Source organism: Pezoporus occidentalis, unplaced genomic scaffold (assembly GCF_034315485.1).
Source record: "Pezoporus occidentalis ecotype Australia unplaced genomic scaffold, CSIRO_AGI_Poc_V1 ctg108, whole genome shotgun sequence".
Lineage (NCBI taxonomy): Eukaryota > Metazoa > Chordata > Aves > Psittaciformes > Psittacidae > Pezoporus > Pezoporus occidentalis.
This window is the reverse complement of record NW_026912865.1, coordinates 203,420-219,833: the sequence shown is the minus strand read 5'-3', so window position 1 is coordinate 219,833 and position 16,414 is coordinate 203,420. Positions and strand designations below refer to the sequence as shown.

At 36.9% G+C, this 16,414-nt stretch overlaps 1 protein-coding gene across 1 annotated transcript in view; it reads right to left on the bottom strand.

The window, feature by feature from the left end:
• NUBPL (NUBP iron-sulfur cluster assembly factor, mitochondrial) overlaps positions 1-16,414 on the bottom strand; it is an 86,711-nt gene that overhangs the window by 68,229 nt on the left and 2,068 nt on the right. Inside the window, exon 3 of the mRNA XM_062622975.1 lies at positions 11,771-11,805. Within this exon, the coding sequence (XP_062478959.1) occupies positions 11,771-11,805 (35 nt within the window). The remainder of the gene's footprint in view (positions 1-11,770; positions 11,806-16,414) is intronic.

The window sequence follows — 16,414 nt, the reverse complement described above, 5'->3', positions numbered from 1 at the left end:
ACACAGAATCCTCACTTGCACATTTTCTTACTTACAAAGCCTTCATATTAAAACATTGTAAGCGATGTTATCTGTATTCCATGAAAATTTATGCAGAAATAAAATTTTATTTTTTAAAATGTATCAGATTTTATTGAAAAATAAAAACAAATTTTGTTTGTAAATATATTTGAATTAATGCAATTTGAGTTATATTAGTGACCACAAGAGGGAAAAACCATATTTTTATCTTCTGTTGAAGTGGCCAGCGTAAACATTTGCAGACGTTTGCGGACATCTTGAAAATACTGAAATGCAAGTCTGTGAAGCCAGTTAAGCAGGCATAACATTTTAATCAAATGCATTAGCACAAAAAATGCTAAAAATGAACTTATACAACTACAAATGGCACATTTCAACTACGTAGTCTAGACTTAGAGGATTGATTTCTATGTGCTTTTTTATAGATATATATATACACATATTTTGTGAAAACTCAACTGTTTTTCCTACAGATGGCAAGACACACTACCAATTACCAAATTATGCAAATTAAGTAGTAAAGAGCAAGCCCTTTAAAGTGCTGAACATCAAGTTTCTCTATATAAAAAGCTAACTGTATTCAAAATTTTGCAATATTGCAAGCACGTATGCTTAAGGGCTTGTTTGAAAGGTTAAGGCAGCAATGGAAGCTTTTCCAACAATGCCAAATCAGACTTTTAGTGTTTCAAAATGTGTGTTTCACTTTCTGGATGATGTTTTTGTAATGTGGTATCATATATTAAGCCATTCTGTCATCACAGTATTGATAGGAAGGATGGAGAAAGATAAACTCTCAGTGATAACTATCACTTTTTTGGTTAGAAGAGAGGTGTAAGCAAGGCTTTTAATGCAAGTATGCAGCATCTCTACCTTTGAACAGGATTTCTGAACATGAAGTATATTCTGTGGCATCACAATCAGTTTGGATTTTCTTGTTGGGGTTTTTTCGATTTGGGGTTTTACTTTGTTTTGGGGTTGTTTTTTGGGGTTTTTTTTGGAGGGCTGTTTGTTGGCTGGGGGGGCTGGGTTTGTTTGGTTTGGGTTTTAGCTGGTTGGGTTTGGGTTTTTTTTTTGTTGTTTGTTTGTTTGTTAACAGAAATGCCCCTGGATTAAAACCTCAGGTATTCTCGCCACTACTTCTGAATAACTGTGAATTTTAAATAAAATACCAAAACCAACTCATAGAAGCCTAGATAGATACCCCAGAAGCAAGACTGACCCTTTTTACTACAACATACGTAATAATTCGAGTTTGGAGTTTTATGTGGGGGTTGCTTTCTTCTGGTTTGGGTTTGGTTTTTTTTTTCCTTCTTCTGTTTTTTCATTGTTGATATTGAACCGTGAAGAAATCCTTAACAGCTGAACAATTTAAAGTGTTAAATTTACCTAATATAAGCCAAATACATCTTAAATTTTACAACCGAGAAGTAAAAACTGCATTACCATGTAGAATCTATGTACTTTAAAAAATAAGTTTTTACTAAAAAAAATCAACCAAATTTGGGTTCAATTATTCAAAATACTTCTGCAAAGCATGCAGAATTATATGAATTAATTTAGATTTTTTAACATTATTCTCTTTGTATAACCTTATTAAAACTATTACAAAATGTTCAGGAGTTGCTCTGACAAATTATTCTACTTTTTGTCTACTGTATGAAAACTGCAATTTCAAAAAGACTGAAAAGACCCATTTTTGTGTTAGATTTCAAAGACATCAACAACAGTATTAGAGCTTCTTTGTTCTTGTACAAAATGCATATTTTAACAGATCAGAAAGATTCATGACTCAGTCCCTTTATCTGCGCCAGCAGCTAATCAAACCCATCAAAACATCATCTAGGGGCTGTACCACATAATTCCCTCTCAAAGAAAAGTAAATATTTGTAGAAAAGCCTACATGGTGTTTTACACCTGACTGAGATAGTTTCCCTCAATTTTTTGAGGGTTTCCCCCCCAGCAAGGATCATGACTACCCACTGACTAACCACAGTGATCTTACAACTCACTACAGTTTTGTTTTCAGCCTGAAGGAACTGAAGATTTAGGGTAAGCTAAATTAATTAGATCGACTTTGTGACCTTCTGGGCATAATCAGAGCTTTACCGCTACAGGCCACCTATTCCTAAGAGTCAGCAGGAATGTACCTGCAAGCATACCAAATTTCCTGAAATTAAGAATAATGCAAGCACACTAGAGAAAAATATCCCTCAATTGCCAAGGAGGAGTTTGCAAATTCAGCTACTACTTCAAACTAAAAGGCTGATCTTTGTTTCAAGTTCATACAATAAACCTGACAGTTTTTCAAAAAAAAAGGAAAAGAAAAAAAGAAACAAATTTTACGCACTTCCTCAAAATTCAGAAAGATGCTCATTTCCCAGATGCATTGCTTTTGTTTGTGGATGTGGCTCAATAAAACAGTTGTCTTCAAAAATAATAGATACTCCAGTTTCTACAACTCATGTTAATAAAAGCAGAAGTGCTCCTGTAAGCATGGTGCTTTCTATAGGATTATAGGAGAAAAGTCTTTTGGAAATTCTTTAAATCACTGGCAGAATCTCACTAAAGATAGCCTCAGGTACGTTTTTTTACTTCACCAAGCAATTGAATGTGTTAAGTCAAAAGAGTTCATACTGCCTAAAAATAGCAGCTTATACAGAAAGCACTGGCCCAATAAGCTAAGGTTTTGAGTTTTGATTGTCCCAACTATCCCTGCATTTGCAGTACGTAAGCATCTCTAGAACAGTAGTAATAACCCTTTACTCAAGGTTTAATTACCTTGGAAAAGCGTTAACGGCAGCTACCAAGGGATCTTTTAAAACAGGCTCAGCACAGTCCAGATCATCTCTTCCAGCATTTATGTTTTAAAACCCCAAGAGACAAAATAATTTTCACACACCTGGATGCTACCACATGAAACTGTTAAACGGAATTACCAACACCAGATACTTCACATTCTGAGTAAAGTTTAATTCAGATGTAAGACTTATAATAATTAAAAAAAAAAACAAATTAAATGTTAATAGTGTTTTCACCCCTATAACCCACACCTCATATAAATCTGTACATCTTTCAAAATACTGCTGTATTAAAACCGAACCCTAAAACACATGCATAACATCAGACAAGGCACAAAACATCTGGACAGAAGGAACAGATTACAGGGGATCACAAGCAGGAGCAAAAAGGCAACTGAAAGAAAAAAAGGGGAAAAAAATCTCTAGGATTCCTCTAATGTCCTCTGACATTATTTTGATATGCATATACATCTCATACCGATGCCGAGTTGCTTTTTTTTCTTAAGTAATACTAGCATTAGGTAGACAGAAATACAGCACTCCAAGCACATCCAAGCATGTCTAAGTCCCCTGCTTCCAACTGTTTTGCAGGGCACAGCACACACCACTGCTACAGCCGTCCTCAGCATTCTGCAGAAAAAGGATTCAGATGCAACAACTCCACCATCTTCTAATGACTGCATTTTCTCCTTATAAAAATATTTCTATCCTGTGTTATTAAATAAACAGCATTCCATCTTTCTAGCTGGCATAGCTATAACCAAGTTCAAAACACCTGTTCTCATTTGCCCTTTTCCTTCCGCTTGTCCAGCTGTGGAAAAAACTTTGAATCAATCATCAAGTTTACTACACTTGGAAAATACTTTCTAGAGACCTGTATTTTTGTTGCTCTATTGCAAGTTCTGAACAGCTTAAACTGACAATGTAACCACTCCCATACGATTTAAATACTTCCACGTTACTGTAAGCTACTATTATGTTTTTCATACACTAAACTAACACATGCAGGATTATCAACCTCTTCGTACAGAGTAAGATTCTTACCAATACTCCATCAGGCAGAGAAAACACAAAATTGGAAATAAATATAGTACCAACGCTCTCTTGGTACTCTCTTGGTCTGTTCAGCAAAAAGTATACTTAAACACTTACTGATGTTCATATTTGCCTTCTTATAGCTCCTTTTAAGGTTTCCCCTCTCTCTAGTTCTCTCCCCCCCCAGGCTAAACTACTGCTCTCCCCCCCCCCCCCCCCCCAGGCTAAACTACTGCTAGGATTTGCTCCTCCTGCTGCGTTGATGCTAGCTGTCGTGATCTCATCTGACCACCGGCGAGCACAAGACCACAAAAATAATAAATATGCAGGATAAAGGACCATGGTAAAGAAGTATAACTCCTCTTCATCTTCTGCTTTTATATTATCAACCACATCATCCTTTTTATTTCATTACCATTAATTTTCTCAACAAGATATCGATTTGCTCCGTTAGACCTCTCTAAACATTTCTGACAAATACTCAGTATAAGATACATTTATATAATCACATTTCTTACCCCAGTACAAACAGTTAAAGTTTTCATTCCAGTTTAGAAACTTCTCTCACCTATGGTTTTTAGTCACTAGGTATAGATGCTGTATTTACAAGAAAAACAAATGCTTCAACAATAGATAAAGAAGATATTCTTGCATAAACCCTTAAAGATGGGAATCCTACAGCTTTGTCTGTGCACTGTACAAATCACAGGCACAGATAATGTCACTAAAAAAAATCCTTCCGTTTAACTTCCCTTGCAAAATTCTTAACATAATTAAAGATCAGTTTAGCCTCTGAACTTGGCCACTGCCTTGTGAGCGACAGAGATTTGCAACATAGCTGTAACTGGAATTAATGATTTTCAAGCACTGAGCTTAATTGTAATAAAATCTTTTGGGGAGATAATTAAAATGAAGTTATTGAAGACCACATCAGACACAGTCCCTCTACACTGGCAGACAGAGGTCTTAATAAAAATAAGAAAAAAAAAAAAAGAAAAAACAGTAAATTTTGCCTCCTTTGCTTTTCCTTAGGCAGATTCAAAATTATTCAATTGCTACTGTTTATACTCTTAGGCAGATGAGTTTTACTATACATGGTCCTTGTACAGATGACATAGGCCCATGCTAATGACAAAATTATCTGTATCCTTCCTCCTGTTAACTATGGTCTAATACACTTTCTATATGCAGGTTCCCCTTTTTTGTCTTTCAGGTAATATTAACTATGAAATCTATTGCATTTTCCAGTAACAGATTTTTCAACCAAATGCAACCAGTTCATTCATATATCACAGAGGACCTCTCCACACACAATACTGTGCTCAGGGGAGAATCTGGTGACATTCATTGATTTCTTCCAAGTTGCCAAATGCTTTATTGAGGAACAAGGCTGACAAAAGACTTTATGCCAACACAGAAAGAATTAAAAAAAAAAAAAAAAATTAGTTCACAAAAAAGCTACTATAAATAGTTGTTACTTAACATAGCCTACATTACTGCTAAACATCCAGAGACTCTTTGACAGCATTAATTTACTTTTGCTCACCTTCTGTGAGAATTTTTTCCATACGTGGTAGGGAACATGTACCCCACTGGAGATTACTGAATATTTTACTTTGAAATAAGCTCTGCAGACCCTCAGAATTCCCTGGCATTCATCCTGTGGGAGGTGAAGGCACAGGTTAATGACATATCGTTCCATATGGTGAAGGATTCCCTACACTAGAAGTGCTCCCAGGATTTAGCACCTGCAGCCCATTCCAAAGACATAAAAAACAGCTTTGATAAATGAAGGCACCAGTTATTTTTAAAGCTGGTGATCTTAATCCATCACCAGGACTCTCAATTTACCCTTTTAATGTCATTATAGACTTAGAGCTAATCCCAAACTGCAAGCAGCAACACAGAGGACAAAAGAGAACGTAAAATCAGGACAGGCTCTAGGTTCCTCCTTTGACATACTGACACACTGAATACCCATCTTTTAATCCCTAATTCTCTAACTCTTTCAGCTGCACACTATTTATGTGCCTAGCTGTAAACTGGATTAAAGCCAATAAAGTACCTCTGCAGTTGCCTAAATCTGTATCCTAGAAATGTAGACTTGTTTTAAACACTCACTCTTCCACTGGTTTAAAAGCCTTTTTCCTTCATATGAAGATTATCTAATTTTCTGCCAGCTACAGAACTTCTCTGGCACTTTTTCCACAAGAGTCTGCAGTAACTCCCAGTCAGGTTTCTGGATAATCAGACACCAGGAATTCAACCTCTTTTGGCCTTCTTGTATCACAGAATCATAGAATGGTTTGGGTTGGAAGGGCCCTTCAAGAGTATCTAGCTCCAACCCCCTGCCATGGGAGGGACACCTTACACTAGACCAGGTTGTTCAAACCAGGGATGGGGCATCCACAACTTGTCTGGGCAACCTGTTCGAGTGCCTCACCACTCTCACAGGGAAGAATTTCTTCCTAAAATTTAATCTATATCCACCCTCTTTCAGCTTGAAGCTGTTGCCCCTTGTCCTATCCCTACATGCCCTTGTAAAAAGTCCCTCTCCGGATTTCTTGTCAGCCCCCTTCAGTTACTAGGAGGCTGCTGTAATGTGAAGTCTCCCCAGAGCCTTCTCTTCTTCCTATTGAAAAATTCAAGACAGCACAATTTTACAAATAAATTACCAAAATCCAAAACAGAATCCCAAACATTACTACATCTCTACAAGACGCCTCACCGCTTTCACAGCATGCCAAATCATTGTAAACCTGCTCCACCTTTCACATCAGTCTCTGACATCTGCACTAGACTTTCAATGACTTGAAGACCTAGGATGCAGGTAATACTGACTCAGGATTGCAGGTACCTACATGCAGTGCTTCAAAAATGTTTTATTTTATTCAAATGAATATATGCTTAACTTGAGGAATTTTTTTTTAATTTTTATTTTTTTAGTGGCCAGTGTTTAAAAATATTTCAAATTTTACACATTTTTTTTACTTGGAAAACGTAAGATTTTTCAAGCTTTATTCCCTCATTTTCTCAGCTGATCTAGAACCTGACCTGCCATTGCAAAACAACCCAAATCAATTCTAACTGGCATCTCCAGCTTTATTGACACTTTTTAGCATTAAGTAACAAGCATGTACACCTTATCTATTGCAATTAAAGTCTTCTGATTCGCTAAGCAACAAAGGTAAAGAAATCAAACCCTGATAATTAGGAAAGCTGCAGAGGAGGAGGACAAAACAGGTCAGAACTTGCCTTCCTTCTACAATTACTCAATGAAGGAGCCCATTATTGCCTAAATTCTTCTAGATTTGTTTTTTTCCCCCCATACGGAATTTTTTTCCTTACCAGAAAGAAATGTATATACATTGTGAGATTACCTATTAATGCAGTAATCGAGTATTATCCTGTATACAAACAGTTTAATTGCAAGAACTAAATATTTGAAAAAAGCTGGAATGTAAGGAAAATAGGCTGAGTGGGTTTTGAGTAGCTTTAAAATTAGTGTGATCTGCAGTTTGAAATAAGTAAAACTGGTTTTATTACCACAATAGTGAATTTACACAAAGACTCTGATCACAACTACATAACGTCTATGCTATAAGTTACTATGTATTAGTGAGAAACCTCTTAACCGTGTATGCATATAATAGGCTGATATATGCACACGAGTTTTCTGCTTCAAAAATAAAAACAAACCCCGCGTTGTGACATTTTGACTGTGGTATTGTTTGAATAAGTGTTTTTCATGTAGTTAATCATCAACTTTCTCCAGCTTTATTTACACCACAAGACAATGTGTTTGGCCTTTCAGTGCCGCAGGTTAAACGAAACGCCAGGGGGAGAAGCTCCCTGCTCGGCCCCCCGCACTCCCTCTGCAGACAGCCTGCCCTGCCCGCCTGCATGCGGACACAGACATGGATGGTCTTCCATTTAAAATACTACGTTGCTCAGCAACCAGTGGGTTTGCTTGCTAAAACAAAGGCCACTCCCTAAAATAACTCACACTTGTATTTCAAATTTTGTATTTCAAATGTTGGTCCTCGTCAGCTTGACCCAGTAATCCCCCTGACAAAGAGTTAGGCTGGAATAGTTATAACTGATGCATTTAATCACATCCCCCACTACTTCAAGCAGAAGCCACTTGCTTACGCCTACATGCTAATTTTTTCCTTATGGTGTTATTTGCTCCTCTGTCCTTTGCAACATAAAAAACCATTTCATCCGATAGGGAAAAATGTAAATCTTCCTGGAAAGAAAAGGAGAGTCAAAGGAAATCTGACTGGGGAGCTTGCCTAACAGTGACAGCACAAGCATGCAGCCTCCCAACTGGATTTGTGCCATCCTTAGTCATGCACAGCTGGTGTTTGCTCACTAAAATACTCTGTTCATAAACAAGCAATCTCTATCCTATTATTGCTGCCATCTATTAATTCAACTTGTTTCTACTATAATAAATTGTCTCTGGCCAGGCAGCCTTCATACATAGTCATTCTAGTCTGAATATGAATCGTCCTGGCATGAAACCCAAAAATTCTTACCAAGTGCTCCTAGGGGAGCTGCTAGTACACCAAACGAATGAAAAGAATCAGCTGTCAAACTACGCAAGCAATTAAAAACAGGACAGAAGCATAAAACTTTAAGGTAACACAAAAAGAACACTGTATAGATTTATACATCTTGGTACAGGCCCAAGGGCTTACACAATTCTTAACTAATCCATCTACAGCAGGTAACCTGGGGTACCAAAACCCTAATATTCCAGAAAGGGATAAGACACTGCCCTCTAATGCAGGCTTGCTTCCCTGGCGCTGCATTAAAAAAAAAAAAAAAAAAAAAACACCAACCAAAAAAAAAAAACAAAAAACAAAAAAAACCTCCCCCTAAAACCTACTTTGTCTTGGACGTGGTATCTAGGCATCTAAATGAAATCCTGTCTTGAATTATTTATTCTGTAACCATGAGGCAAAAATATGCCAAACAGACTGAGCACCAGAATGCAAGACTTGAACTCCTGAATTCTAATCACAGCTCTGCCAACAACATTGTATGCCAATGACAATGTCCAAGGTTCTGTCAATGCCTTAATACTTCAAACAATCTGTGTAACTGGAAAAGCTTTCACATGAAAAGAAGTGGAGAAAAGAAAACCTATCTACATAAACAGTGGGGTTTTGTTTTTGTTTTTTTAACTATATTAAGTAGACTCTTAAGAGAAGATGGAAGGAAGCTTTCCTTTATCAAGAGGACAAAATATTCCTTATGCTTTGACTGTTAATCTTCTTCCTTTTTATGACCTTATCAAACAACAATACGATGTCACAGCTGCTACTGAAAGAAAAAAAAAAAATCTATTCTAATACAATCTCCTCTGAAAACATATTCCTCAGATCTCCCTCACTAGAAAACATTGCTCTCAATAGCCTGTGACCTGTAATCTTAGAAAAAGAACACTTGAGAGATCAGAAAACATTATTTTAAAGTCATTTAGCTCTGGTATACTACTTACTTTGAAAATCTAGTTACAAACATTGAACTTGTAACAGAAAGAGACTGTATCTAATGAAGGAAGCACAGATCTGTATTGTCATGGTGACCTACCTTTCTTCACAAGCCCTTTCATTCCTCCTTTAAGCAGTACATCAAGAATTGGTTTCTATAAATCTATATTTGCCTTATAAGAGACATAAGGACTGTAATGAAGCTGCAGGAGGCTGCTGATGCTCTAATCTACTAACAGCAACATTACTGCTTCCTCAGAAAGAGGTGAACTTACAATAGCAATGAAGGGAAGGGAAACCACATGAAGCTGATGCACAATCAGTAGTTATTAAAAGTAAAATAAGGAGGTCCATTGCTGTATATCTGAGATCAATGAAATTCACTATAAACTTCAGCAGAAGGCATCAATGGACTCTGGAAAACAATCACTTTTTATTTCGCCACAAGAAAACCAAACTTGCAATGATCCCTACAACTCAGAGCACTGGACAATACCAGCCTGGACCAAGGTCCCAAGATACTACTTTCGTAACCCTGACTCACAAAACTAGTGAGCCGAAATCAATGGGAGTATGCAAATAAACACACCAGCAAACTGAAGCCCAAAGATTGAACATAAACATGATGTATGCCATCATTATGTTTATATATATATATTAATGCATGAACAAACATAGAGTTAAGCTTATTCAATCCACCTTAATTTTGTATTGTCTAACTATACAATGCACAACTGCACCAAGGCAGCAGCTTGCTAGCTTGTGACCATCAGCGCATGCAAGTCACAGCTATGTCATCAATTTCAGCTGCTCTTCACTGATTAACATCCTCCAGATGCTGGCCTCCAATTTTATACCACTACATAATCATAACATCAGAAATGACTAGCTTATTCTGTGTTTATTTAACTTCACTGGCTCAATTTAATTTAAAATTATTTCTCAGTCCCTGATTTTCCAAGTAACTCCAGCAACAACCTCTTCAATCACTCTAGACTATGGTCTCTCCTATTTGTGTGCTCTACAAGTGTTTCAATGGGCTACTGAAGCGGTGTATCACATTATTATGTTTAAAGACAGATACTTGACTCCTAACAAAGGGCAGAATCCCAAAACTTGTGTATGTCAGAATTGCTGAGAGATGCTTTATCTAAACATAAACAATGCACAAAACTGGGTGTTTGAAAAGTATCTGGCACAATTCTAAAAACAATTAAACTACAGAAAGTTATGTGCAATTAGTTGACATGGTTTCCATGGAACTACTCAATGACCCTGCCACAACAGAGATCACATTGCAGGATCACATTCATTCTGTAAAAGTATTACAGCAAATGCCATGTCTTAAAGTTAATTAGAAGGAACCATTCAAGCAGTTTTGCTTTTCAAGATGATAGATTTTTCTCTGAAATCAAATTACTCCAGCAGCCTATTTAAAACACAGAATTAAAAACTGTGAAATATCAGATCAGATGCTATTACAAACAGTACATATTTCATATAACAGCTTTAAACCCTCTCTTATCAAGTATGACTGAGTTTATGGACTTTTTTTAAACCTATTATAAAATTCCCAGAGCAAGTGTGCAGATCTCATATAAACCTCACTCCCTCCACCTGTTTTCTTTTACTCATCTTTTGCAAGAAGAAAAAGATGCTACCTTTAAAGTACTTGAGGATACCTTCTATTTAATTAATGCTTTACAAGTACAAAATATGCATGATATACTACACCCTTACATAGAAAGTGAAGCTTGCTTCCAAGTTTACCTCTGTGGCAATAAATGTACACAATGGCACTACTCCCAGTTTACAGCAGTGGGCGGACAGAACAAAGAGCTGTTGTTTTTACACTTGAACGATTCCCACTGTCCATTTATAGTCCAAATAACAGCTTGAACAATACCAAACTGGCCAACAATATTTTGTCACTCAAATAATGTATTTCCAAGCCTTAGGGAAGACACACAGCTCTTTTTTCCTCTCAGCTGTTTATTTATAAAGTTTATTTACACATTAATTTCTCCAGAAAAAGTGAATCTTTAGAGCTGTAAAAAATGTTTTGGATACCATCCAGCACTTATATTTTTTCCTACTCAGTGCTCTGAAGTGACAGAGTTTAATTATTTATTATGTGTATCCAACCTGCACAAACATCCTCTACAGAATTGCAGTTGAACTTAGAGATACACAAGGGAAAGGACACAGACAAACCCAGATGAAGGATGAGAGAAACTAAGTCATTCATGGTACAGATAAATTAAAAACAAATAATCTCAAAGGTCCATGAAAAACACGTAAAGAAATTAGCTGTCAGAGTAAATACTAAGATTTAATGTATGCGACTGCCCCCAGTAGTAACCATTTTAATTATGACACACATGCTTGTTTCACATTAATTAGATGTTCACCTACCGGGTCATTTGCTGCTAGGGCAAGGGCTACATTTACTGCAAGAAAGAGGAAAAAAAAAAAAAATCAGGTGCAAGAAAATTTGATTCCTAAGTATTATCACTGTTATCAATGTTAGCACCACTAACAAGATAAAATATAAATACATCATACTTACTTAATCACTGCATTCATCATCTTGGCTCTTAGTTGCTTGCACCTCTACAATATTGCTAGTTTAAGTGGCAGCAGCACCTACATCTCAGTCCATGTTTGCTAACAGGCTAACATACTCAAACTCATCTGCAACAATTTGCAAATTCTGAGTTTCTGGAGTACACTGAAATATAAAAATACAATCTAAGTATTCTGCCAAAGGATAACATTAGGAAACAAAATTTTGAGGTACTCACTCGACTTTCGAAAAGTGGACACTATAAAATAACCCTACAAACAGTAACCTTCACCACCGCCTCTAGTGAACTTTCTTAAAAGTAGAAATTAGGTAAGTATTGATCTAAACTATCAAAGTACAATGACCAGAAACATGACCATACCCCTTTTTTTGATTTCTTGTGACATATTAAACATGAATATTTTCTGGAATAACATGTAAATGCTTTTCACTTGATTTTTATGTCAGAAAAAATCTCATTTACCCTGAGAGCATCTGTAACAACTAAAGAAACAGAAAAACAGGGTGAAGCCATTAAAATGACTGTGACTTTGATTACAGCTTTTAAATTTCCACCAATACTTAACTCCCATAACTAAAAAACACACATAAAAAATGCTATCTTTTAATGGCTCAGGAGCTTCAATTATGTTGGAAGACCTCTTATTAAGCTTCAGTATTACTTCAAAACAGTAATTGTTGTAATCCAAGCAGTAACATATTTTAAAAGAAGGGAAAAACAAAAAAACAAACTGCAAAACATAACAGAAAATACACCACCACACACACAACTCTTTCTCAGGTAACATCTTTTGTTTTCTTTACACATTGCTGTGTATCAGCCCACAGAGCTTTTTAAGAAAGGCAAACTGAGTCAGCCTTGTTCTGTGGAAGAGTATGAAGGTGCTGAGAACAAGCTAGGGAGCCAGATTCCCATCTTAAGAAACCTGGTATTCAGAAAGATAAGTTCCTTTAAACAAAATGGTGAGAAGGTTAACAAAGAAAATCTCCCTAAGAGGAACACAGCCTCTGTTTACTCCTAAACTGAGAAAGCATATAGATTTTATTCTTCAGCTTGCTATTAAAACAGATGCTTCATTAACCATTCCCTGAACTGATCACTGGAAAATTAATCCTCTGAAACTTGGAGACTGATCCACAAATCCTAGATTAATAAGAAAAACCAGCAAAACATCAATAAATAAGAAAATCAACTGCAGCTTATGTCTGAAGAGGCACAAAGGAAACAAGATGTTCTACAGAGTCTTAAAACCACTTTCTGCATCCATCATCTTCCTATAAAATTAACGTGGGTGAAAATTAAAGTACGATCCACAATATTTCTTCAATAAAAGATATCTGATTATCAATGGAAAAAAATAGATACAGCAGGAATAATTTAGCGGGAAAACCTGAAGTTTTTAGCTGGATATCTAGCTGGACACCTCATCTTCTCTGTTGAATCCCACCTGATTCTTGCACTCTGTTGTCTTTGTATTACCACCAGTTCCAAGAGGGTGCAGAGATACAATATAGGACCTAACCTGACCTTGACATGCTTGTGAGGTGGGCTGATGCCAAACTTATGAAGCTTAACCATGACAAGTGTAAGGTCCTACACCTGGGTCAGAGCAATCCCAGGCACAGCTACAGGTTGGGCAGAGAATAGATTCAGAGCAGCCCTGCAGAGAACAACTTGGGGGTGTTGGTCAACGAGAAACTTAACATGAGCCAGCTTCAGTGTGCACTCGCAGCCCAGAAAGCCAACTGTATCCTGGGCTGCATCAAAAGGAGTGTGACCAGCAGGTCAAAGGAGGTGATACTGCCCCTTTACTCTGCTCTTGTGAGACCTCACCTGGAGTATTGTGTACAGTTCTGGTGTTCTCAACATAAAAAGGACATGGAACTGTTGGAACAAGTCCAGAGAAGGGCCATGAGGATGATGAGGGGCCTGGAGCACCTCCCATATGAAGATACGCTGAGAAAGTTGTGGCTGTTCAGCCTGGAGAAGAGAAGGCTGCGTGGAGACCTCATAGCAGCCTTCCAGTATCTGAAGGGGGCCTATAGGGATGCTGGAGAGGGACTCTTCATTAGAGACTGTAGTGACAGGACAAGGGGTAACGGGTTAAAACTTAAACAGGGGAAGTTTAGACTGGATATAAGGAAGAAGTTCTTTAAGGGTGGTGAGGCACTGGAATGGGTTGCCCAGGGAAGCTGTGAATGCTCCATCCCTGGCAGTGTTCAAGGCCAGGCTGGACACAGCCTTGGGTGACACGGTTTAGTGTGAGGTGTCCCTGCGCATGGCAGGGGAGCTGGAACTAGATCATCTTAAGGTCCTTTCCAACCCTAACTATTCTATGATCCTATGCTGGCCCTAACAAGTAAGTTCCCATAAACAGGAGTCCAGAAAAGCAGAGCAGATACATTCTGGAAGTTCAATACAACTTTTTTTTTTTTAATTATTTTTTAAAACTTCACAGCAATCTCCAATAAAAGTCGGGAGGGTATCTCCAGCCATGCTAAACCAGTCAACCAGTATCAAAAATTATGTGCAAGGAGATCTCTTGAAATTAGTACAAGTCTGAGAAGGTTTTTTTTTCAGTTTGGGCCTTGTAACTTCCAAGTCCAAAGTGGCTTAGGAACAGCACAACTGAATTCTCAGAACACTGAACTAACAGTACAAATAAAACTTCTTGGCCCCAAATCAGACATGTACAGAGGCTGCTGAATATGTGTCTACATCTGTGACACGGTTAATGTGCATCATCAGTAAGACACCTATAACTAAGATGAACTCTCTGAAAGATAACTTTCAACACTTACATCTTACTGTAAATGGATTTTAGAAATAGAGTTTATGACTCTTTATCATTTTTTTTTAACAAGTAAGGAAAGCACAGAATCAAAGAAACATGGTATCAGTCTGGAAAAGAATCATGAACTAACAGTATCAGCACCTATGCCAAACCCTGGACTTGTGTCTGGGTTGGTCAGGCAAACAGGTGGATTTGAGCCTCTACCTTGAAAAAGTGAGTTTCAATAAGAGCACATCCTGCATGCAGAATAAAAACAGGAAAGAGAATAAATAAATAAATAAAACACAGTTAATATTGCTGGGGGAACATAAACAGTAAGCAAACAAAAACAAAACAAACAAACAAAAAAAACAACCCACATTTGGCCAGATGGAGTAAATACAACAGAAACTTCACAGGAAAGACACAGGTAGCAAACATACTAACATACTAGGCAAACAAAAAACAACAAAAAAGCCAACCAAAGTATTTAAACATGCATTAAATATTCTTTTAATAATTGACTACATTGATTTCAGAAGACAAAAAAATGTTAGAAGCAACAGAGAACACAATATGAAAGCTAAACGCAACAGTCACTCATCAGGTTAATGAATGGCCCTGACAAACCTGACCAGAATGCATACCCACCTATCCTGAAACGGAGACCCAGAGCAACTGAAACATAAACATAAATGCACTGAAGGAAAGAATATGAAGAGCCTTGGCAGTCCTTCCGAGAGATGCAGAAAATAAGACTGATTATATTTTTTGTGATGATTTAGGAACTAGAGGTGCACCTGTCCCTCCTTTCAAGTCCTGCTCTCAAAACGAGTCAGCAGAGTTGTCACCAAACATGTTTCCCACAATCCTCCATTACGAAGAACATCATTCTAAGTACATCATCCAGCAATGATGCCATGCGATGCTTTTTGCTAATGTGCGATTTGATCTTCAGTTGCTCATCTGAACCATGTAATATATTCTCATTTTAATAAACAGGAATCTAAACTTGTTCTCAATATTACAAATGAATACACTCAGTAACAAAAGGCTGTCCAAAACAGCAACATTTGAATGTTTCATTTACATTTCAACACTCTTATTTAATGCTTGTTGAACCCCAATTTTTTATTTTTACAAGCATTATGAACTCCCAGCTCAAAGGATTATTAATGATACACATCATACTTTATGTACAAATTACAGATACACACAAATTACACGCAGACACTAGTTAGCAGAACTTAAATTAGCACATCTGTTTCCAGACACAAGGAGGATAATCTGAATTTACTGTTCAAATTACATTCATTTTGTAAATTGTTGGTTTACAAACAGATATTTGGTTATTTTCAGGACCCTGAAACAACCAGCGTATTAATTATAACCATCAACAAAAAGGTGAATTATTAAGAAATGCAAGTCTTGACTGTTTTGCATAGTTTTGTTCAGGTACATGTATCCTATGAATAGGATAGTATTTATGTCTATCCTATGTACAGAAAGAAATAATTTCTGCATTGTTTGTACAGTTACTCTTACTATGGAAATGTTTGCTGTTCTAGTATTTTTTTCTTTTTTAGAAAGCCCTTTTCAAGCATGGCTGAAGTACAAACCAAAAAATGAAAAATTAATAGCTATATCAATGTGTTAATCACAGCAAATAGAGATGAATAGTAGATAATATTCAACTAA